The sequence below is a fragment of the Eumetopias jubatus genome, unplaced genomic scaffold, assembly GCF_037043125.1.
Source record: "Eumetopias jubatus isolate StellerSeaLion01/CBP00866 unplaced genomic scaffold, mEumJub1_p1.0 scaffold_4, whole genome shotgun sequence".
NCBI classification, from domain to species: domain Eukaryota; kingdom Metazoa; phylum Chordata; class Mammalia; order Carnivora; family Otariidae; genus Eumetopias; species Eumetopias jubatus.
Window position 1 is genome coordinate 172,010,894 of NW_028274810.1, and position 25,394 is coordinate 172,036,287.

At 40.5% G+C, this 25,394-nt stretch overlaps 2 protein-coding genes across 9 annotated transcripts in view; one reads left to right on the forward strand and one right to left on the reverse strand.

Moving 5' to 3' along the window:
• ARFGEF1 (ARF guanine nucleotide exchange factor 1) overlaps positions 1–11,230 on the forward strand; it is a 148,008-nt gene extending 136,778 nt beyond the window's left edge. For all 5 annotated transcript variants that reach the window (XM_028113260.2, XM_088022806.1, XM_028113276.2 and 2 more), the window contains exons 35-39: positions 3,658–3,797; positions 5,418–5,586; positions 6,875–7,013; positions 7,979–8,096; positions 9,760–11,230. In XM_028113260.2, coding sequence (XP_027969061.1) covers positions 3,658–3,797; positions 5,418–5,586; positions 6,875–7,013; positions 7,979–8,096; positions 9,760–9,924 — 731 coding nt within the window. In that variant the 3' untranslated portion in view covers positions 9,925–11,230. The remainder of the gene's footprint in view (positions 1–3,657; positions 3,798–5,417; positions 5,587–6,874; positions 7,014–7,978; positions 8,097–9,759) is intronic.
• Positions 11,231–12,615: 1,385 nt separating this feature from the next.
• CSPP1 (centrosome and spindle pole associated protein 1) overlaps positions 12,616–25,394 on the reverse strand; it is a 166,693-nt gene continuing 153,914 nt past the window's right edge. For all 4 annotated transcript variants that reach the window (XM_028113319.2, XM_028113310.2, XM_028113297.2 and 1 more), the window contains 3 exons: positions 21,605–21,714; positions 15,020–15,158; positions 12,616–13,017 (listed from right to left, as the gene is read on the reverse strand). In XM_028113319.2, the coding sequence (XP_027969120.1) occupies positions 12,809–13,017; positions 15,020–15,158; positions 21,605–21,714 (458 nt within the window). In that variant the 3' untranslated portion in view covers positions 12,616–12,808. The remainder of the gene's footprint in view (positions 13,018–15,019; positions 15,159–21,604; positions 21,715–25,394) is intronic.

Below are 25,394 nucleotides of genomic sequence, written 5' to 3' on the forward strand. Positions count from 1 at the left end.
TTCCACAAATGCTTTTAGCTACTGTTTGTGTCGGACACATGAGTCTGTTCTGGAGCATGTGAGTCTTCTCTCTTCGTTCCTTTATGCAAAAGTGGGGCCTGAGGGGCCTTTCCCTACAGTGCTTTCTAAGCAGGAACACCCAGCTTCCTGTGGAGCCAGCCTTCTTCTATACACTCAGCTGCCTCACCCCACATCTCCTCCGCTCACCGTCTTAGTTCTTTTCACAAAGAAGGGGAACCCCTTCTGTTTTTTTACAAAACTGATCCAACTTTGTTTACTGAAGGAAAATTCTAACACCAAGGAAAAGCCACCTCCTCCCTAGAAGAAAACAGGACAACTCTAATTGCTTTTATAAAATGAGGTCACATAAGAAAAGTCACATAAGAAAAGTAACCATTTTAGGGGCGCCTGGGTGGCTCACTTGATTGAGTGGCCAGTTCTTTCTTTCTGCTCAGGTCATGATCCTGGGTCCTGAGATTGAGCCCCGCGTCGGGCTCTGCGCTCAGCAGGGAGTCTGCTTGAGATTTCCTTTCTCCCTCTGCCCCTCCCCCTGTGTGCACACTCTGTCTCTAAAATAAATAAATAAATCTTTAAAAAATAAAAATATTTTCAGTACATTCACAGTGTTGTGCAATCACCCTAATGATTAATGATGGTAAAGGGTCTTTTCATGTGCTTATTGCCATTTGTATGTCTCTTTGGAGAAATGTCTATTCATGTCCTTTGCTCATTTTTAATTGGTTTATGTCTTTTTGTTGTTGAAATGTAAGTTTGTTACACACTCTGGATATTCTACCTGTATCACATATGATTTGCAGATACTTATATTCTCCTGTTGTATAAGTCTTATCATTTCTTTGATAACATCTTATGCAGAAAGTCTTTAATTCTGATGAAATCCAATTTACCTATTTTTTTCTTGCTCTTGCTTTTGGTGTCATAGCTAAGAATCCATTGCCAGATTTAAGGTCATGAAGGTTTTACTTGATATTTCCTTTTAAGAGTTTTATGCTTTTAGTCCCTACATTTTTAATTTAATTTTTTTCTCGGGGAATTTTTTATTAATCCTAGGTGCTTGTTCTTGAGAGAAGACAGATTTGGTATCCTACTTGAGAGGAGTTTCTAGCTTCAAGTCACTGTGTTTTGCTAACTTTCTAAAAGGGAGATAGGTAGTGGTGAGTGGCTTATTTTCATTTTTGATTCCTGTTCTCTGGAGAACCAGCAGTGGCTTGTGCAGGAATCCATGACAGCTTTAGTCTACACTGGAACATGCCATGAGGACAGAATAGTGAGTGACTTCTCTCTCAGCCCCAAGACTGAATTTAAATATACTTAGCTTTGTAAAGGAAGGGCCTGGTCATCACACATTAGAGAAAGTTTTCACATGGCTAATCCAGGAATATGTCTTTAACTGGAGCTGCTTCCCTACCACCCTGAGCTGAGGACCCATGCTTCTTTCCTTCTGTCAGACACCCTGTTTGTTCTCCCCTTGAAGTTCTTTAGGAAAAGTTCACCATGGGATTGTTAACTCAGAATCGTGGAGCTGGGGGAAGAACAGATGGCCACCATGCTCCTATGAGCTCTTTCATTAAGTGGACAGGTGATGGGGGCGCCTGGGTGGCTCAGTTGGTTAAGCGACTGCCTTTGGCTCAGGTCATGATCCCGGAGTCCCAGGATTGAGTCCCGCATTGGGCTCCCTGCTCATCAGGGAGTCTGCTTCTCCCTCTGACCTTCCCCCCCTCATGTACTCTCTCTTTCTCATTCTCTCTCTCAAATAAATAAATAAAATCTTAAAAAAGAATTTGTTAAGTGGACAGGTGATGGTTCCTCTGTTGAATGAGGCGGCCATCTGCGGTCTGACTCCTCTTCAGAGAAAAGAATCATCAACACAGACCTAAGTACTTCACGCTGTCTGCAGGGCAACTAGCTCATTCTCTCTGTCCACTTTCAGAAAACATCACCGCCCCCTCTAGCCTCGGCTCCATACCTGCTGTCCCACATAGTTCATCTTTGCTTAGCTTGGGTGAACCAGTTACGTGGTCACCTAATAAACCCTGGCAGTGTCAACCAACCCGAGTTGTAAAATTTGTCCAAATAGATATTGTCCTCAAACATACTGCTGGTCATTGCTAGTGAGTCTGAAGTTAAGATCCTTATCCTCCAAGGACACCAGAAAGCAGGGAGAGGCCCAACTTTGCCCATTCAATCAGAGTGGAGCCTCATCAGCCATACTCTAAGTTCACCCTGCTGAAAGCTCTTCCGGCCCTTAGCGGCTGATGTTAGAACTAATGAGGACACATCTTGTCAGACATCAGCCGACTCCCACGTCTCTCTGGGAGCTCCGGCTGTGCTGCCAGGAGTCTCCTGCTCTAGGAACTGAGTTTTAGGACTGGAATGGGGGAGGGGAAGGAGCAACTGGTACGTGTCAGCTCTGACTGAGGTAAAGGGCTAGGAAAAAGACACTGAAGAGGAGACAGTTTGTGGGACTTGTGGCTTCTTTGTTTTGTTTTTGTTTTGTTTTTGACATGTGATCTAGTAGTAAGTGTTCAATACAACAGCATTTCTGAAAACTACCTGGAAAGGAGCCTTTATTAATGACCTCAATAAGAATAAATTTATGCAAGTTGTTTTGCTACCCCTAAAGTCCCTAAAACATTAAGTTCCACAAATTGGTGCCACAAAAGGGAATTTGTAATAAAAGCAAAAGTAGAGACCGAAGAATTGTAAGTCAGCCGCTCCCCTTGGGCAGTCATCTGCCTCCTGGAAAGCTCGCTAGAAAAGCTGGCCCTGACATCCCAGGATTGAGAGCTCCCTTGGAGCCACATGTCAGCACTGCCAAGCTCTTGCAGCATCTCAGTAGTTGAGTTCTTTCTGACCTTGTGCTTCAGCATTTGGTCAGTGAAATGCAAAGTTCTTCTATGAACATGTCCTTATAGGCTGGTGGATTGTCAGAAACATCTTGCTAAGCAGGTTCATTCAGGCTAGAAGACTTAGCTATGTTTCATCTTGCCTGCGCAGCGTGGAGAGCATTTTGTTACTTTGAAATTCGGTTAGTTTTGTGATCATGTACTTAGCATAATCTTTTTATAGACTTCTTTGCTTGTGGATGCATTTGAAAATATAGTTAGCTACAACTTCTAACCTGGATTCAAATAAAACGTGCTCTGATTAACCCACAGTATTACCCCATTTGTCAGAATTTGTGGCTATCCCTTACTTCCTTTCTCACAGATCCAGTTCCTGTTGTTTTCTTTTGGTATATATAGGTTTTTACATTACCTATATTCACAGGTCAAACTTGAGTTCCAGTAAATGCTATTAAGGTCTAAGCTTTTAAAATCCATTTGTTACATTTTATTAAAGAGTAACCTTAATCTTATTTTAAAAGTTGTAGTGGGACCTTTCTGAACATTATTTACTGTTCTTAGTCCTTGGGAATATTTTTATTTAAAGAATTAATTTTGTAAGGCTTTTCTAAAAATTGATTAAACTTTTATTGAGTAGTGCTTATGTGCAAAAGCAGTATGTTCTCAGTGTGATATATGCAGGTAACCTTCATACATACAAATGTTTCCTTAGCATTGTAATGTCATAGATACTATAAAGGATTCAAAATAATTTTTGTTTGCATGTGCATTGGGGTGGGTTTCCTCACAGAATTTCCAGAACAAAAATTGTTTGCCGCCCTGTTGATTAAATGTGTTGTGCAGCTGGAACTCATCCAGACTATCGACAACATTGTGTTCTTCCCAGCCACAAGCAAGAAGGAAGATGCCGAAAACCTAGCTGCCGCACAGGTACGGATGTTGGGGGACAGCTGCTTTTACATTGAGGAGGAAGTTGGCTTTCACAGTCTGGACTTTAGAGCAGAGGTCACACTAGAGATTTGAGCTGGGGGCTCTTCATCACAGAAATGTCATTCTAAACCAGGGGACTGAATGCTATGCCCTAGGCAGTACGTGTGGACAGCTGAGAGGAGGGTTGCCCCCTGAGCCCCGGGGCTTCCGTGGTTAGAGCGCCTGGTGATGAAGCGGCTGGTTAAAGAGCTCGAGAAAAAGAATCCGTGAGGCAAGGGGAGAGCAAGAGACAGTGGTGTCCTGGAAGCCAAATGAAGAAAATGTTTTAAGAAGAAGGATGTGATCATCTCTGTCAAATCCTCAGTGGGTCAAGTAATATTTCGTCTGAGAATCGCCCCCTAGCAATTTGGTAGACTTCAGTGACCTTGACAGTGCGTCAGTTGTAATGTTGAGGACAAAAGCATTATGGAAATGGGTACAAGAGAAGAGAGGAATTGCAGGCAGAAAATATTGATAATTCCATCAAGGGGAGTTTTGCTGTAAAGGCGTACAGAGAAATAGGATAATCTCTGGAGGAGGATGGAGGGGGTCAAGAGAAGGGTTTGCTTTGTTTTGTCTTTAAGATTGGCAGTATGGCAGCATTTTCCCTGCTGCGAGAACTGAATGCAGAAGACAGGGGCAGTCGCAGAACAATCTTTTTGAAAAGTGAACGGGGACGGCATCTAGTGCCAGCTCCCAGGGGGTTGTCTTGGATGGAAGCCCTGGCCGCTCGTGCATTGTGATAGGAAAGCAACGAAGTGTGTGGGTTAACACGGGAAGGTTGGTCTGTTTGCTGTTGGGAGTTTGTGGGAGGTCTCTTCTGATAGAGATGAGAAGAAAAATCATCCACCAAATGAGGTTGGGAAGAGAGTTTTAGATGCTTGGAGAAGTGAAAACATGAGCTAGTCATCCAGGAGAGCAGACTAGGGCAGTGCAGGATTGCTGGGCAGCACCCAGAGCCCACTGGATTTAAAACCAGTCTGTTTTCTCCAGTCGTGTTTGCTGTGTGGGTGTAGATGTGGAGTAGGCAGTTTTGCCAGCCAATTAATCTAAAAAAGAGTGAGGCATTATGCAAGAGAATAATTATAACTGGAGCCTGTGGAGTCGAAACTGGTTAATAGGAGCAGAGAGGACCTAAGTGGCAGGGAGGAGCAGTGAAGGGCTGTAGGCTCTGGCAGGGGAAGACCTCCTGGAGTCAGGAAGGAGGTGGTGCTTGATGACTAGGATGCATGGAAGGAAGATTTTGGAAGTTTAATGACAAAAGATAAGACTTTTCCCTATTTCCTGTTGAGATAAAAGAGATTAAGTTCTGTGGCTTGCTCTTAAAACTGATCTTTGGGGGAGAATTGAGTTCTAAACTTACTAAAATTTGTGACTGTGTGTGTGTGTGTGTGTGTGTGTGTGTGTGTGTGTGTGTGTGTGTGTGTGTGTGTGTGTGTGTGTGTGTGTGTGTGTGTGTGTGTGTGTGTGTGTGTGTGTGTGTGTGTGTGTGTGTGTGTGTGTGTGTGTGTGTGTGTGTGTGTGTGTGTGTGTGTGTGTGTGTGTGTGTGTGTATGCGCTGTGGTGGTTTGTTTTCCAAAGAGAGATGCTGTGGACTTTGATGTTCGAGTTGATACACAGGATCAAGGAATGTACCGCTTTTTAACATCACAACAACTTTTTAAGCTACTGGACTGCTTATTAGAGTCCCATAGATTTGCAAAAGCGTTTAATTCCAACAATGAACAGAGGACTGCTCTGTGGAAAGCAGGTAAGCTGCACGAGTATCACATTTTAGTGTTCACCATTAACAGTTGTGCACCAGAGGTGTACATTTATCAGAATTCATTATTGTACAGTTCGGGTGTATGCATGTCACTGTATGAAGTTTTTACCTTAATAATAGTAGGAAGGCAGTCTGCTAGCCAGGCCTAATATAATACATATATAATATAATGTGTAATATAGTAAGCTGCTAGGGGAAACTTGTTTCCCACTTGTTTAATCAATCTGTTATTTGACTGATTTGACCATTTTTTCATCCTGTTCACCCAACCTGGACCTCCCTGTCGATACTGTCAGAATACTTTTTTTAATGAGAAAAAGTGTGTGAAGGTCCTAAACATGAAATCCTTGCAGGTGTATTCAAATGACTTCTCCATGCTTATCTGGGAGTGGCCACACCTCAGAATGGAAGTGAATGTTCTGAGGGAGGGAGGCATATTTTTGAACAAGTTGAAAAATTTTAGTATAATTATATAAATATATAATTAAGTATAATAAACTGACATCTAATTTTTTACTTAAGAAGTAATTTGGTGCCTATTAGGTAAAAAACAGTGCTGGAAGAATGAGAGCAGAATGTGAAGAAAAGGAGCTAATGTTTATTGAACATCAAACTCTGTGAAATAGTGTTGGGTACTTTATATTTGCATATTTTATTTAATCTAAAATGATCGTTTAACTCCTGATTAAGCCCACGGCTTTGTTCCTCCTCTTTCCTTTACAACCTAACTTCTGGGAAGAGTAGTCTATATTTTTTCCCCTTTATTCAACCCAAGTTGTTGCTGCCATTCAACCAGGACTGCTCCTGCTAAAGTCACCAAGTTTCACGTTGGCATGCGCCTTGTACCCTTCACAATGCTGGCGGCCTGTTGAAACCTTCTTCCTGCTGAGGGGTCTGCCCCTGTTCACCCAGGGGCCCCCCTGTAAGCTGTATGGAGCTTTCAGGTGCCGTTTCATTTGAAGAGATCTGCTTTCCCAGGCAAACATTGTTTTGTACCTCCTGTCCCCCCAGCTGGAAAGGAGAGGAAGTTTTACACATAGAAATCGCCTTTAGCTGGGCCTCCCCCCGTTTGACCTCCCCACAGTCTCGAGGCGTGCCTTCCCTGTGCGACTCCTTCCCTGTGGGCCATCTCATGGCTGCTGAGGCTCTGGGCTCAGGGCAGGCAGCAGATGGCACCGCTGGACGTACACAAGATGTGCCTTCACACAAGGCGGTTTTGTCTTTCTGTAACATGCCTTCCCAAGATAATCTTGGAAACTTCCCTTCTCCGCAGGCTTCAAAGGCAAATCCAAACCTAACCTTCTGAAGCAGGAGACGAGCAGCCTTGCCTGTGGGCTGCGCATTCTCTTCCGGATGTACATGGATGAGAGCCGGGTTAGTGCCTGGGAGGAGGTCCAGCAGAGGCTTTTGAAGTAAGACTCTTGACTCAGTTTCTGCCTTTGACCCATGTGGCTGTGTGGTACAGAGTAGGAAAGGGCCACTAGGTTTGCACTCGTGGCAGAGTCCACATTTCAGCCCCGCTGCAGGACCATGCAAACAGCTTGGGGCCCAAGGAAGAGATTGCGAAAATTAGATAGAGTCTTACAGGTGGACGCACTTTGCAGTTGGTGACATGAGCAAATCATGTGTATTGTTGCTGCTGTGGGACAGGAAGAAAGTTTCCTAAAATTTAAAACTTCAGAGTTTTTAGGCTTTTTCATGCCACAGATAACCACATTTTTACAAACCAGTCATATGTGAAAGTGAAAACCTGCCTGCCTGCATTTAGTTTGAAAGGTTTGATGTTTTGTTAGTGTTACTTATTTTTGCATTCTCTTTTTACTTCATGACAACTTAAGATTCTGTCCTTTAAATTTTAAACTCATGCTAAGAATGAAACATGCCATTTAGAAAGACTGCTGTCTTCTGCATTGTATTTTTGTGTATTCTCAGGGAATAGATGTTCTCAGAGACCAGTTAAGTACATTTTAGAACTTCAAGAGATGATTTAGTCCCTGTTTTTCCCACTTCACTGATGAGACTTTTAAGACCCAGAAGTGTCTACACCTTCACAGTGAGTGAAGACCCGCCCGATTTCAGCCCCGATTTCTTGATGCCAGGCTTGTACGTGTGCTGCCGCACAGGGGCTCTGAAATTCGGGGGACCTTTTAGAAAATGCGTTTCCGGATACATTGCACTGGCTTCTTTTAACGTCTGGTTTTCTTCCTAATTTGAAAAGGACACGTTTATGTTGATACTCTAGTTAGTGTTAGCAGACAGACTCTGACCAGTTCCTGATAGTTAATAGTCCCTCCCCGCCTCGTCCCAGCTGTTTTCTCTGTGAACGCCCTAGCAGCAGGTATGCAGCACGTGTCAAAGTGAGCTCTTTCTGTTACAGTGTCTGCAGCGAAGCCCTAAGTTACTTCCTTACTCTGACGTCAGAGAGTCACCGGGAAGCCTGGACTAACTTACTGCTTTTGTTTCTAACTAAAGTTCTAAAGATAAGCGACAGTAGGGTAAGTATGAGAGGTCTTCTCCAGCCCGGCATTTCTAGCCTGACCAGCATCAGGCTCAAGCGGGAGGCAGGGGCACCAGCTTGCAGACCTGTGGCTCGGAGGTAGATCTAGCAAAGCCCGGGCTGTGGGGCCACTTTGTGCTGGACCACGGTGGCCCGTCTCCTCATGGGCCCTCAGTGTTGTCCCTCCTCACCCTGCTTGTTTCTCTAAGCAGTGATTTTGTAGGGGAGTCAGTAAAGAAGGAATCAGTGTCCCTTTGGAACACTCTGACCAAGCTGCTGGGTCCCCCACACTTTGCAATTCCCGTCCTGACCCCTAAAGTCTGTCCTCCATTTTGAAAACTGTCACCCTGCCCAACCTCTGGCCCTGGACTCTGCACCTACTGGGGTACCAGGCCTGTGCTCCAGGCTTTAGCCATTCCTTTGGCATATTTATTGGTTCCATGTAACACAGAGGCCTTAGTGAATAGGCCATAAACTCATTTAAGAATTTGAAACCAGTAGAAATGACGATAAATTAAAAATATGTAACTAAGAGGCACCTGGGTGGCTCAGTTGGTTAAGCGATTGCCTTCGGCTCAGGTCATGATCCTGGAGTCCCTGGATCGAGTCCCGCATCGGGCTCCCTGCTCAGCGAGGAGCCTGCTTCTCCCTCTAACCCTCCCCCCTCTCATGTACTCTCTCTCTCTTTCTCGCTCTCTCAAATAAATAAATCTTTAAAAAAAATATGTAACTAAATATAAATACATAGTGCAGATTTTCAAAAATATGCATTTCCCTCTTTAAAAAATACAGCAACTTAAAGCTCATATACTTGGAAACGGGTTGCCATGATCCCTGGTTTAAAAATGTTTAGTGAGGTAGCCTGAGATTGGGGTCACGGTGGTGTACAGGGCCCCAGAGAGGCTGTGTGGTGGCACTTGGTGCCCTACAGATGTTTGTCCCAAGTCATGTGCTCTAGTCCACATGCATTTCCCTCTGGGCTGGATAAAGCTTGGAGAAGTGACCTAAGACATCAGCAGCCATGTGGCCAGGAAGGACTCCAAACCCCAGTCTCTCTGGTTCCACCGTGGGCTTTCATGCCACCATCGGTCACACTGCTACCTAGTCCCTCATGGGGTGTGGAGAACAGCAGAGAAAGATATTCAGAGATTGAGGAACTCCAACAAAGACAACCACAGTACATCAGTTGAACTGTAAATGTGGAAAGTCTGATCTTTGCTTGGAGACTGCAATTTTGTATTGCACTACTATTAGGTAGAATTTTCCATAAAAATTAAAATTTTCTTTAACAAATAAGATTGTTTCAATAACCCATAGCTTATAAAAACTCAACTGTGGTTCCTGCTTGTCTTCTTTTGCTTATTATCCAGGGAAAACAATGATAAATACTAAAAGTTTGTCATAAGTTTGTCAAGGAAATGTAATGGGAATCAAAATAAGGATAGATAAGTGAATAATGTTTGTATTGAGTCTTTTGATACTTCTCTTTCAGTTCCATAATCAGTATAGTCCCTGCTTCACGCAGATGCCTTTCCTCTGTCTTCACTGATCAGTGCAGGCCCCAGAGTGGTTTGACTCTAAAGGCATTTGAGCTGCTGTGGTTTGGAATGCAAGCACTACTAATGGAGAAATTTATTTCCTCCCCCCTCCCCCCCCCCCAGTTTAAAGCTCATGCATCATTCTACTACCCTCTCTTATGTGAAATTATGCAATTTGACTTGATTCCTGAACTTCGTGCCGTTCTTAGAAGATTTTTTCTGCGAATTGGAGTAGTTTTTCAGATATCACAACCACCTGAGCAGGAACTTGGAATAAACAAGCAATGATGGCAACTTGGTATTTTTCTGTTTGCGTTTACATCCCTCCGCTCTTTAAAAGGACCTTGGAGCTGAGGTTTCCTACCTGAGAAATGGTTTCTCTGAATTGCGGTGTCTGAGGGTTACTGGTAAAGATGCTTAGAACTGTAACTCAAACTTGCGCAACGCTCCAGTCCCTATTTAGTAATCTGGTGGATTCTCTTTGTCACGTTGGGCTCATGTTGAGCAGAAAGCCTGTTTCCACAGTGTCAGCTTGTGTTCATGTGTCCTTCCCTGTCCTTGGCAGGGAAAGCCCCACAATTTTCGGCAGGTGTGGAAGTAAAACTTTACCCAAAGAACTATAGATGTAAAGATTTGAACTTCTGCAAGAAGTACAACTCAGGAGAGCTGTATTTTGAAGGATAAAATGTTTATAATTGGGGGGTGGGGGGGAGAAGAAATTATTGTTCATGGTAAAAGATATTTAGCAACTATGGTATTCTTATTCTGAAGATTTTTGCACACTCAGGCTATCTGAGATACTGGTAATCATCCTTCTGTGAAAAATGTACAGAGATGCAGGTCTGTAATATAAAAATCTTAAACATTATATAGTTCTTCCTGCACTGTTTTATTTTAATTTCTTTATTTTCTTATTCATTTGCTAAATACCTATAATATTTTGTCAAATGCACTAAACATTTGGGTTCAACTTTTTGTCTTTTTTATTTTGTGGGGGTTTTGGTTTTGCCCTTTTTGGTGGGGGGGGGGTGGTAATTTTGAGGGTTTAACATGCCCAGAAAGCTGTTGTGGCTGATACTTGTCATGGTCAACAACAACAAAAAAGGTAGAAAATACTCCTACTGACCTAACTACCTGTAATATACTTCTCTTAGGGCTTCTAAAGATGAGCCATTAAAATAGAGTTGATCCTTCATGGACCGAAACTTGAATCACTGCAGAATGAATCTAGGTTGCTGTCACTTTCTTTTTCTTTTGGGTGGCGGGGCTTGATGTAGATTTTACTCTGTGTACAGAATTTAATGTTGAATATGTTAAAATAAATCTGGCATGGTTGGGGGAGTTAGATTTACTGGAAATGTATTCATACTGTGAATTGTGCTCTGATGGTTTAAAAAAAAAAAGACAAGATTGTCAAGCATTCCGTATTAACAAACAGTGGATGTAGAAAATTTTTTCAGATGGATAAAATGTATATGGTACAGATGTAAAGTTTTCTATGTAAAAAATTCTGTACAACTTTCTGTACAATACTGATTCTCATCTGGCATATTCTAATCAGGTTATAGGTCAATAAAGTTTTTGGATTATTTCATCAGTGCAATCAAAACCTGTGTAATCTACAGCCCCATGTTTCATTGATCCTTTCTTTGTTAAAAGCCAAACAATTTAGGAATATTCTTGGCCAGAACTACAGTGTTCCTCTTTTGGCATTAGGATCGTGCTTTCTCAGCCATAGGGTATTCATAATTAAAATTTTGTGTGTTAATAACCCAAAATAAGGCTATACTGTGTGAATGCTGAGAGAAAGAGCTGAAGTCCCTTTTGGGGCAGTTTGTCGGGGCATTGTGTGTCCTAGGAGTCAGTTCAAGTTGTATGGTATGATGGCATTGAACAAAAAATGGAACGTGTCAAGATAATGATTGTGTTTAAAAATAGAAGTGTTCAGTGTTCGCTCTCATACCGCTCTTAGACGAGTTATTGAACAATGCATTTATAGGTGTACCGTATTTACTACCCCCAGGACAGCCCTGTGCAAGCCCAGCTGGATGCTAGAGCTGGGAGTCACCCACCTTGGTAAATGGAAACCACTATGACCTTCCAGTCTATCTGATGGGTGTTTCAGATGAAGATATAACAGGAAAAAGCTTCACAGTAAAATAAACAACGGTTAGGTTACAAAATTGAGTATAAAATGTATAGCTAAAATTCAAAATGGAGAAATTTCACACTTCCAGTAAACTTGTCTATCCTGTCCGTCATTAGTTCCATCAGTGGAAATGTGCAGGAAGTAGTACCTGGGGGTGTTCTCAGCCATCATAATGCTAAAAAGACCAAAGAATTATTTCCCAGAATTTGAATTAATCTTTTAATTTTTAAATGTGATTAAGGAGTGATTAGGAAGACTGACTCACTGATCCAAGGGTCCATGGTGACGCAGCAAGGATTCCAGTCTCTGTCCTTGGCCCCTGATGGTCCTGTCTTCAACTTCTAAAACACCTCGTCTAGAAACCTCAATTCCAGTTAAAATAAGAAATTGACATTGGTAATAAAAAATAATTTATTTCTATCAAGTATTCAGTCATATAGATTAGTAAATGTAATGCCTTCATTTGCATAAACATAGAGGCAAAAAGATGTGATATTTAGTTTATGGCATTCCCCCATCATTTATACTGAATGAGCAGCTATAAATGACATGGAAATAACTAGCACATTTGAGTCATTACCTAGCAACTGAAATACAGCTACAACCAATGTATTTATTAAATGAATTATTTTGAATAGCAATAACTGGCAAATGTACATACAAAAAGCGTATTCAGGTTTTACAGTACTGATAAGACACTTGTTTTATTCACCTTATCTTACTGACAAGCAGAATTTAAAATAATGCACATATGGTAATTGATTCCAAGAGTTCATTACCGCCCCAATTTATGGCAAAATTGTGCAAAAATAATTCTAGGTAATCCTACATTATGTAATCATTGCCTTTTATTTATGTACATAATATATACATCATTATACATGGGAAAAAATACACCTTATATACAGATGAAACTTGTGTAAGTAACTTCAGGTAGGGGCCAACAGTAGCACACTTATTAAAGGTTCCGATTTGACATTCCTTTCACCTTAAAAGGCACTGCTGGGTCCAATGCAGATTTATTTAACCGTGGGCAGTAGACAGGCCCTGCCAGTTGTAAGTGCCTGGTTTTCCAGGAACCTGCTGCTGCTCCTGGTTCAACTGCTCAGCCATGAACTGTTGCAGCGTTTCTGAGGTGCCTGGGCGGAGCCAGGGCTCAGTTGCTACAGAGTTTGATCCATCGTCCCCCACGTGCTTCATGTCATCAGGGTCAAGCAGTGAACTCTCATCGTCTACAGGAGGCAAGAGGAACAGGACTCAGGTAACACTGGTGGCAAGGAGGTGAAATGAACACAGATCTCCTTCCTGTAATTCAACCCATTTCAGCACTGCATTTCGCCATAGTATTATGTTCTCGTTTTGTCCAGGCCCCTCATTTAGAGGTAGGAAGAAAATGGTCAAGGGAATAGGTGACTCCATGGTACCATCACCCACATGGATTCCAAAGTGGGCAAGGAGAGGGGGCCAAACATTAAGTTGACTATAGAAGTGTACGCAATCTTAAAAAACTTTTAAATTCAGCAAAGTTTTAGAAATACCCCAAACCTGTTAGCAATGCTCTAAGGAGATGAAATTACTTCCATTCTTGCACCTAATATTAAGAGTTTGGTGTCTACTCCATTAAAAAGTAGGTCCTTAAGTTTCATCCTTTAATTGAATGTACTCAACTTCTATCTCTGTATTTTACTTATTAGATATAACAGGAAAATCTGTCTTCCTACCCTGTGATGTCATTATTTTTTTTAATTACATCTCCCAGTCTGTGAAGGATTAGCCCAGCAAAGGGATATGTGCAGTCAATTTAATAAGCAATCAATCCACATCGTACCAGAAAGCTCCTGTTTGAAAGGACAATGTTAAAAAGTTTAGAAGTTGAAAACCCGTAAGAGATTCTTCAAATGCTCTTTCTCAATTTAAATATAGCCCTGTTAAATATTAATTACCCTTACTGGCTCTAAAAGAAATTGAGGAATAGATAATCCTCAGTGCAGATTTAAAGAACTGTTTTCCCACTGGTCCACATTTTTTCAGTATATGATGAAAAGTACTGCTCCATCAATTACCGTATGTGCTCGTATTTGATAGGGAATTGCCACCAATACCTTGACTGCTAGAGATTGTAGTATAGTTTTAAATTAATAAAGATAATTGCTATTAGAAAATTATTGTATGTAGCTTAACAGACTAAAGGGTACTGTCCCAAAAGACCACTCTACTGTTCGCCAAAACTAGTATTGAGGGGCTCACTAGCTGCCTAAGGAACCATCCTGTCTGCCTGTGCTTGCTGAGCACCCTTCAACCTGCTGGTCTCCCAAGCAAGGAAAGACAGTGAAACCGTAATAACACTAAACCCTGGCTTTTTTTTTTTTCTTTTTAAGATTTTATTTTTTGACAGCAAGAACAAGAGAGGGAACACAAGCAGGGGGAGCAGGAGAGGGAAAGGGAGAAGCAGGCTTCCCGCTGAGCAGGGAGCCCGATGTGGGGCTCGATCCCAGGACCCTGGGATCATGACCTGAGCCGAAGGCAGACACTTAACGACTGAGCCACCCAGGTGCCCCACTGACTTCTAAAAAGAAACATTAACCTGAGGCTACTTGCTTTGTCTATGGCATTGAAAGCCACGCAAAAACAAAGTTCCTTGTAGTACTATAAATTTATAATAGGTGTGTTACCTAAAGAACCAAAAGTTGTCAAGTTAATTTCTCACTTCAGTAAGGGGAGTGAGATGCTGATACTAGCCAGCATTTTCCCTGCTCAAAGCAAAGAAAGCCTGGATATATTTAATAAAAGTTTCATCTATTTAGAATCCACTGAAGGGATGCCTGGGTGGGTCAGTCGGTTAAGCGTCTGCCTTCGGCTCGGGTCCTGATTTCAGGGTCCTGGGATCGAGCCCCGCATCGGGCTCCCTGCTCAGTGGAGAGCCTGCTTCTCCCTCTCCCTCTCCCCCTGCTTGTGTTCCCTCTCTCGACAAATAAATAAAATATTAAAAAAAAAAAAAAAAAGAATCCACTCAAAAAAGCATACCGTCTCTGGTAGAATCTGATGCAAAGTTGATCCTGAGTCCCAAGTTTTCCTGGATAGTGTCTATGGTTCTAGGCCTTAAACTCAAAAGGGATTTCAAAATTCATTCCATCTCTCCAACCCACCCATCCCTGCCCCCAGCCAACAGTGAAAACTTCCCTGTAAACAGGTTTGAGTTCTTAAAGATAATAGTCCATAAGACTGGCCATTTACCTGTATTAATCAGTTTATTCTGAAGTTCATTCAGTCTTTGCATCCGTTCTTCATTTTTCATTCTAAGCTGATCAATATTTATACTGGACACAGATTTTAGAGAGAGACCATCTGGTGGCATGTTAGGATGACTGTTATCCTATAATTAGAAAAGAGAATTTTAGAAACAATCAGTAACATAAATCAGTGAACCTAAAAATATTCTTGCCCCTGATAAATGTATAGTGTGAGGAATAAAAGAAATGGAAATCTGTAGCATTTATATTCTAACTCCTGGTGTTTATTCATGCAGGCTCAGATGAAGATGCAGCATTTGTAATAATATTTAAATACTGCCAGGCTGGGTGAAGGTGGGGAATTAACAGGATGCAAAAGATAAAAAGTGAAACAACAGGGCCTAAGAATCAATTAAGCTACAGTAATCAAGACAGGGTGGTAATGGCATAAGACAATGGAACAGAGAGTCCAGGAATAAACCCTTAATTTATGGACAAAAGCGCCAAAAAAATTCACTAGGGGAAAGAAGAGCCTTTTCAATAAATGTTACTGGAACAACCTGGATTGTCCACATGCAGAAGAATGAATTTGGACCCCTACACCTCACATCAAGTGCAAAAATTAGAGTGGATCATTGACCTAAATTTGAGAGCAAAACTATAAAAACCCTTAGAAGAAAACAAGTAATTTTCATGATGCTGGGTTAGGTAATGGTTTCTTGATAAGACACCAGAAGCACAAGCAATAAAAGAGAAGATTGGTTAAGTTGGACCCCATCAAGAAAGTAAAAAAGACAACACACAAAATGAGAGGAACTATAAAAATCATACAATAAGGGACTTGTGTCTCAAATACATAACTTACAAATCAACAATAGACAAACTGATTAGAAAATGGGCAAAAGATTTGCATAGACGTTATCTTCAAAGATACTGAACATCATTACAGAAATGCAAATCACACCCACAAGGAGGCACTACTTCACACTCCCTAGAATGACTATAATAACTATAATAAAAGAGTAACAAGTGTTGCCATGATGTAGAAACTGGAACCTTCATCTATTGCTGGTGGCAGTATAAAATGGTGTAGCCACTTTGGAAACCAGTCTGGCAGTTCCTCAAAATGTCAACCATAGTTACTCTGTAACACAACCATTCTATTCCTAGGTGTATATGCAAGAAAAATGAAAATCATCAGTAAACTTGTACACAAAAGTAGAAACAATCCAAATGTCCATCAAGTGTTGAATAGATAAACAAAATGTAGAATACCCATTCAAAGGAGTTACTCAGCAATAAAAAGGAGGCAAGTACTGACATGCTAAACTTGACCGCATCTCATGTCTCTGTATCCAAAAAAGGCAACTACACAGAGACAGAAAGTAGACTGGTGGTTGCCGGGGAAACAAGTTACTGCCACCTGGTAAAGTTATACATGTAATAATGCTAATAACAGCATCTGTCCTTTGTGGACTTAGCGCTAATGGCTCATATATATTAACTATCTCCATGTCAGGTATATAAGAAAACACACACAGTTTAAGAATTTGCCCAAAGTTGTCTACTCAACAAAGTACATATCTCAACAATGTCACAAGGGCTTTTTACTAGTTATACTATAAAAACATTTACACACATTCTATGAAAAGAATATGGGTTGAATATCAGCCTTCCTGTGGAATGTGACTTGGACAGGTTATCCCACCAAAATACTAGAAGATGCCTATATAGTAGGCTTAGGTAGGTGTCCAAGCAGACTTTGCAATAAATGTTTTCAGTTGCTTCTTGTACCTTCTCTGAAATCCAAATATTCTGCAACCGGGAAGGAGGAAGATTAGGGTGTGGAACAAACATTGCTGAACATTCTGTGCCAGGTAACTACTAGGCTTATAACCACACTAGGAGATAGGGAAATACTACCTCAAAGAAGCCAAGGTACCAGAGTTCAATGACCTGCCCACACTTAGGGAGCTAGGTCAGGTGGTAGAGCCTACATTTACACCTACAGTCACCTCTTTCCAGAACAAGTGCTCTTTACTGGACCATGTCAATTTATATTATTTTTATTTATGTATTTTTAAACATTTTTTTAATTTAAATTCAAGTAACATATAGTGTATTACTGGTTTCAGAGGTACAGGCCCGTGATTCACCAGTCTTACATAATACCCAATGCTCATTACATCACATGCCCTTCTTAATGTCCATAACCCAATTACCCCGTCCCTCCACCTCTCTCCCCTCCAGCAACCCTCAGCACTTTGTTTCCTATGATTAAGAGTCTCTCTTGGTTTGTCTCCCTCTCTGGTTTGGTCTTATTTTTCTCCTCTCTTCCCCTATGATCCTCTGTTTCTTAAATTCCACATAACAGTGAGATCATACAATTATCTTTCTCTGAATGACTTATTTCACTTACCATGATATCCTCTAGTTCCATTCACATCATTGGAAATGGCAAGATTTCATTTTTTGATGGCTGAATAATATTCCATTGTGTGTATACACACCACATCTTCTTTAGCCATTCATCTGTCAGTGGACATCTGGGCTCTTTCCATAGTTTGGCTATTGTGGACGTTACTGCTATGAATATTGGGGTGAAGGTGCCCCTTTGGATCACTACACTTGTATCTTTGAGATAAATACTCAGTAGTGTAATTGCTGGTTCATAGGGTAGCTCTATTTTTAACTTCTTGAGGAACCTCATAATGTTTTCCAGAATGGCTGTACCAGCTTGCATTCCCACCAACAGTGTAGGAGGGTTCCCCTTTCTAGCATCCTCACCAACACCTGGTGTTTCTGGACTTGTTAATTTTAGCCATTCTGACTAGTGTGATATGGTACCTCATTGAGGTTTTGATTTGGATTTCCCTGATGCCTAGTGATATGGAGTATTTTTTCATATATCTGTTGACCATTTGGATATCTTCTTTAGAGGAATCTCTCTTCATGTCTTCTGCCCATTTCTTGAGTAGGTTATTTGTTCTTTGGGTTGAGACTGATAAGTGCTTTATAGATTTGGATACTAGCCCTTTATTTGATATGTCATTTGCAAATATCTCCTTCCATTCTGTTGGTTGTCTTTTGGTTTTGTCAACTATTTCCTTTGCTGTGCAAAAGCTTTTTATCTTGAAGTCCCAATAGTTAATTTTCGCCTTTCTCTCCCTTGCCTTTGGAGATGTGTCTAGCAAGGTGTTGCCGCAGCCGAGGTCACAGAAGTTGCTGCCTGTGTTCTTTAGGATTTTGATGGGTTCCTGTCTCACATTTAGGTCTTTCATCCATTTTGAATCTATTCTTTTGTGTATTGTGTAAGGAAATGGTCCAGTTTCAGTCTTCTGCATGTGGCTGTCCAATTTCCCCAACACCATTTGTTGAAGAAAATGTCTTTTTTCCATTGGATATTCTTTCCTGCTTCATCCAAGATTAGGTGACCATAGAGTTGAGGGTCCATTTCTGGGTTCTCTATTCTGTTCCACTGATCTAGTGTCTGTGTTTGTGCCAGTACCATACTGTCTTGATGACAGCTTTGTAATAGAGCTTGAGGTCCAGGATTGTGATGCCACCAGCTTTGGTTTTCTTTTCCAACATTTCTTTGGCTATTTGGGGTCTTTTCTGGTTCCATACAAATTTTAGGATTATTTGTTCCAGCTCTGTGAAAAAAAGTTGATGGTATTTTGGTAGGAATTGCATTGAAAGTATAGATTGCTCGAGGTAGCATAACCATTTTAACAACATTTGTTCTTCCAACCTATGAGCATGGAACGTTTTTCCATTTCTTTGTGTCTGCCTCTGTTTCTTTCATGAGTGTTCTATAGTTTTTTGAGTACAGATCGTTTGCCTCTTGGGTTAGTTTTATTCCTAGGTATCTTAGGGGTTTTGGTGCAGTTGTAAATGGGATCAACTCCTTAATTTCTCTGTCTTCTGTCTCATTGTTAGTGTATAGGAATGGAACTGATTTCTGTGCATTCGTTTTATATCCTGCCACTTTGCTGAAGTCCTGTATGTGTTCTAGCAATTTTGGGGTGGAGTCTTTTGGGTTTTCCACATAGAGTATCATACCGCCTGCAAAGAGTGGAGAGTTTGACTACTTCTCTGCCGATTCGGATGCCTTTTATTTCTTTTTGTTGTCTGATTGCTGAGGCTAGGACTTCTAGTACTATGTTGAACAACAGTGGTGAGAGTGGGCATCCCTGCCGTGTTCCCGACCTTAGGGGAAAAGCTCTCAGTTTTTCCCCATTGAGAACATTTGCTGTGGGCTTTTCGTATATGGCTTTTATGATATTGAGGTGTGTTCCCTCTGTCCCTACACTGTGAAGAGTTTTAATCAACGAAGGATGCTGTACTTTGTCAGATGCTTTTTTTTTTTAAAGATTTTATTTTTATTTATTTGACAGAGAAAGACCCGGCAAGAGAGGGAACACGAGCAGGGGGAGTGGGAGAGGGAGAAGCAGGCTTCCCGCTGAGCAGGGAGCCCAATGCAGGGCTCGATCCCAGGACCCTGGGATCACGACCAGAGCCAAAGGCAAATGCTTAACGGCTGAGCCACCCAGGTGCCCGTCAGATGCTTTTCTGCATTCATTGGGAGGATTATATGGTTCTTGTCCTTTCTTTTAATAAAGCAGTGTATCACAATGATTGATGTGCAGATGTAACCACACTAGGAGATAGGAAAATACTACCTCAGGAGTAAATCCCACTTGGTCAGGGTGAATAATCCTTTTAATGTATCGTTGGATCCTATTGGCTAGGATCTTTTTAATGTACCTTTGGATCCTACTGGCTAGTATCTTGGTGAGAATTTTGGCATCCATGTTCATCAGAGATATTGGTCTGTAATTCTCCTTTTTGGTGGGTTGTCTAGTTTTGGGATCAAGGTAATGCTGGCCTCATAAAATGAGTTTGGAAGTTTTCCTTCCATTTCTATTTTTTGAAACAGCCTCAGAAGAATAGGTATTAATTCTTCTTTAAATGTTTAGTAGAATTCCCCTGTGAAGTCATCCGGCCCTGGGCTCTTGTTTGTTGGGAGATTTTGATTACTTCTTCAATTTTCTTGCTGGTTATGGGTCTGTTCAGGTTTTCTGTTTCTTCCTGGTTCAGTTTTTGTAGTTTATACATCTCTAGGAATGCATCCTTTTCTCCCAGATTGCATAACTTGTTGATATATAGTTGCTCATAATATGTTTTTATAATTGTTTTATAATTTTATGTTTGTATACCTGCTTTCATGTTGGTCATGATCTGTCCTCTTTCATTGATAATTTTATTTATTTGGGTCCTTTTTTTTTTTTTTAAGACTTTATTTATTTATTTGAGAAATAGAGAGCACAAATAGGCAGAGAGGCAGGCAGAGGGAGAGGGAGAAGCAGGCTCCCCGCCGAGCAGGGAGCCCGATGCAGGACTCGATCCCAGGACCCTGGGATCATGACCTGAGCTGAAGGCAGACACTTCACCGGCTAAGCCTCCCAGGTGCCCCCCTTTTTTCTTTTTGATAAATCTGGCCAGGTGTTTATCGATCTTATTATTTTTTTAAAGAACCACCTCCTAGTTTCGTTGATCTGTCCTACTGTTCTTTTGTTTTCTGTTTCATTGATTTCTGCTCAAATCTTCATTAATTCTCTTCTCCTGCTGGGTTGTCTTTATTTGCTGTTCTTTCTCCAGCTCCTTAGGTGTAAGTTTAGGTTGTGTATTTGAGACCTTTCCTGTTTCTTGAGAAAGACTTGTGTTGCTGTATGATTCCCTCTTCGGACTGCCTTGGCTGCATCCCAACGATTTTGACCAGTTGTGTTTTCATTTTCATTGGTTTCCATGAATTCTTAAAATTCTTTAATTTCCTGGTTGATCCATTCATTCTTTAGTAGGATGCTCTCTAGCCTCCATGTATTTGAGTTCTTTCCGACTTTCCTCTTGTGATTGAGTTCTAGTTTCAAAGCATTGTGGTCCAAAAACATGCAGGAAATGATCCCAATCTTTTGGTACTGGTGGAGACCTGATTTGAGACCCAGTATGTGATCTATTTTGGAGAATGTTCCATGTGGACTCCAGAAGAATGTGTATTCTCTTATTTTAGGATGGAATGCTCTGAATATATCTATGAAGTCCATGTGGTCCAATGTATCATTCAGAGCCCTTGTTTCCTTGTTGATCTTCTGCTTAGATGGATCTGTCCATTTTAGTGCCTGGGTTGTTAAAGTCCCCTACTATTATTGTATTATTATCGATGTGTTTCTTTGATTTAGTTATTAATTGGCTTATATATTTGGCTGCTTCCATGTTAGGGGTATAAATATTTACAGTTGTTAGATCTTCTTGTTGGACAGACCCCTTAATTATGATATAGTGTCCTTCCTTATCTCCTATTACAGTCTTTGGTTTAAAATCTAATTTGTCTGATATAAGAATTGCCACCCCAGCTGTCTTTTGATGTCCATTAGCATGATAAATGGTTTTCCACCCCCTCACTTTAAATCTGGAGGTGTCTTTGGTTCTAAAATGAGTCTCTTGTGGACCATACCAATTTAGCATGGGTCAGAACCCAGACCTCTCTTAAACTGAGAAGGGAAAAAAGAAAAAGATATTTCATACATACAAAGTCCAGTCCTTTCTGTTTGTTCCTCCTGCGCTGCCTTGCAGAGGACAGCTGGGACTGTAGAGGGAGGATGTCATCTTCAATGGCAGGATATGTCTCGCCATAAGCACCTAAGAAGACCACACAAAGGAGAAGTCTTAAACATCCAACATTTCAAATCTTTTTACTCCGAGCCAAACCAAGACTCTTTTTTTAATAGCTTTAGATTTTACATGTAATAAAACTCAGCTACTACAAATGTACACAGTTCAATAACTTTTATAGAATTGTGCAGTCAATTGTGCCGTCTAAATCTAGTTTTAGAACATGTCTATCACCTCAAAAAGTTCCCTTGTGCTCACAGGCAATCACTCACAACTCCCACCTCCCTGGCCCCAACTAAACACTGATCTGCTTTCAAGCTCAGGAGATTTACCTTTCCTGAGATTACATATAAATGGAATATACAATGTAATATTTTGTGTCTTCCACTTAGCATAATGTGTTTGAGGTTCTTTTATGTTGTACCATGTACAACTGATTCTTATTGCTGTATAGTGCCCCATCATATGGCTATATCACATTTTATCTGTGTATTCACCAGGTGATGGATATGTGAACTGTTTCTAGTTGGCAATTATTAATTCTGCTACGAACATTCGTGTATATGTCTTTATGGCCATATGTTTTCATTTCTTGGGGTATATTCCTAGGAGTAAAATTGTTGGGATAGTCTGTGTAACTCTACGTTTAGCATTTTGAGCAACTACCAAACCATTTTCAGAAGTGGTTCTATCATTTTACATTTTAAGAAGGTTCTAGTTTCCCATATCCTTACCAACACTTGGTATTGTCAGTCGTTTTGATCACAGCCTCTCTAGTGATCATGGAGGTAAGGATTTTTCCAACTCTTTATTTTAAAAAATTAAAACCTAAAGGAAAGTTATAATAAATACCTAAAATCACCATTTCTTATTTTGCCACATTTACTTTATTTCTATATGGGGGGAGGTGGTGTTGCTTGTTTTTGCAGAACCAGTAAGTTGCATGACATTTCATCCCCACATACTTAAGCATCTACTATCTAAGAACAAGGACTTTCTCCTACATTATACCTACAATTTCATTATCACATTCAGGAAATTTAACACTGATACAATACTATCATTTACCCTATAAGTGATATTCAAATTTCTGGTATTTAAAATGTACATTTTTTTTAAGGCAGCAATACTACATTTTACTGAATGAGGTGTGGTTTTCTAAAACTCCAAAAATAAAGTTTTCTGATTTCTGTATATACCCTACCACTAATGCACTTGCTTTAAAAAAAAACAGCATAGACTGTTTACAAGAGTTTTTAAGTTCAGGAAAACGGAGTGGAAAATAGGGAATTCCTATATACCCCCTGTTCACACACTCATAGCCTACCTCACTATCAACAACCAGAGTAGTATGTTCATTAAAATCAATAAACCTGCACTGACACATTATCACCCAACATCCATAGTTTAGGCTTCACTCTTGGTGGTATACATTCCATGGGTTTTGACATGTATCCACTATGACAGGATCCACAGAATAGCTTCACTGCCCTAAAACTCCTCTGTGCACCCCTACCCATTCCTCCCTCTGCTGGAACCCCTGGCAACTGCTGATCTCTTTGCTGCCTCCATAGTTTTGCCTTTCCCTGATGGTCATAGAGTTGAATCATACAGTATGTAGCCTGTTCAGATTGTCTTCTTTCACACACACACATTCAAGGATCCTCTGTATCTTTCCATGGTTTCATAGCTCATTTCTTCTTTTTTATGTTAATCACCATACATTACATCATTAGTTTTTGATGTAGTGTTCCATGATTCATTGTTTGCGTATAACACCCAGTGGTCCATGCAGAACATGCCCTTTTTAATACCCATCACCAGGCTAACCCAACCCCCCACCCCCGTCCCCTCTAGAACCCTCAGTTTATTTCTCAGAGACCATCATCTCTCATGGTTCGTCTCCCCCTCCGAATCCCCCCCCTTCATTCTTCCCTTCCTGTTTTTTTTTTTAAACATATAATGTATTATTTGTTTCAGAGGTAGAGGTCTGTGATTCCTTTTCAGCACTGAATAATTTCGCACTGTCTGGTTTTATCACAGTATGTTCATCCATTCACCTTCTGAAAGACATCTTGATTGCTTCCAGGTCTTGGCAATTACTGATAAAACTGCTATAAATATCTGTGTGTGGATTTTTGTATGGACATTAAGTTTCAACTCCTTTGGGTACATATCAAGTAGTGTAATTGCAGGATTGTAAGATAAGAGTATGTTTGGTTTCTTAAGAAACATCCAAACTGTTTCCCAAAGTGGCTGTACCATTTTACATTCCCACCAGCACTGAGTGAGAGTTCCTGTGGATTTTGGCCATTCTATCTAATAGTGTCATCTCATTGTTAACTTACATTTCCCTAAATACATTATTTTCATATGCTTATTTGCCATCTGTAGGTCTTAGTGAAATGTGTTTGGATCTTTTGCCCATCTTTTAATTGAATTCTTACTGTTTAGTTTTAAGAGTTCTTTGTATATTCTGGCTAAAAGTCCTTTATCAGATGGGTCTTTAGCCAAGTATTTTCTCCTAGTCTCTAGCCTGTCTTCTCATTCTCTTGCCATTGTCTTTCACAGAGCATTAGTTTTTAAAGAAGTCTAGTTTATCCAATCTCTCTCTCATGGATTACACCTCTGGAATTGTATCTAAAATGTCATCACCATCCCCAAGTTCTTCTCGGTTTTTCCCTCTGTTATCTTCTAGGACTTGTATAATTTTGCATTTTATAATTTCGGTCTACGGTCCACTTTGAGTTGATTCTGGTGAAGGGTCTAAGGTCTGTGTCTAGATTCCCTTTTTTTTTTTGCATGTAGATGTCCAGTTGTTCTAGCACCATTTGTTGAAAAAACCATCTTTTGTCCATTACATTGCTTTTGCTCTTTTGTCAAAAATCAATGGACTATACTTGTTTGGCTCTATTTCTAGACTCTGTTCTGTTCAATTGATCTATTTGTATATTCTTTTGCCAATACCACACCCACTTGATTCCTGTTAACTTTATAGTAAGTCACGTAGTGTCAGTCTTCATCTTTGTCCTCTTTCCATATTGTGCTGGCTATTCTGGATCTTTCACTTCTCCATATGAATTTTAGAATCAGTTTAACTGGGACTGCATTGAATTTATAGATCAGGTTGAGAAGAACTGGTACCTTAAACCATATTGCATTTCCCAATCCATGAACATGAAATGTCTGTTTTATTTCATAAAAGTTTTGCAGTTTTTTTCATAATAAAATCAGTACAAGATCTATATGTATTTCTCTTTTAGGGGGTGCTAATGTAAGTGATATTGTGTTTTAAATTTCTAAGTCCACTTGTTCATTGCTGGTACATATAGGAAAGCAACTGACTTCTGTGTTTTAACTTGGTATCCTGCAACCGTGCTATAACTACTTATTATTAGTACCAGGGTTTCTTTTATTTATCAGATTTCCTACAATCATATCATCTGTGCACAAAGACAGTATTAGTATTACTTCTCCCTTCCCAATCTGTATACCTCCTTTCTTTGACTTAGCACATCAGCTAGGACTTCCATAATGATGTTAAGGAGTAGTGAGAAGTGACACTTTGCCTTGTTCCTGGTCTTCACAGGAAAGTTTCTATCTCCTCATCATTAAACATGATGTTGGCTGTAGGGTTTCTGTAGATGTTCTCTGTCAAGTTGAGGATGCTCCCTTATAACCCTAGTTTGCTGAGAGTTCTCATGAAT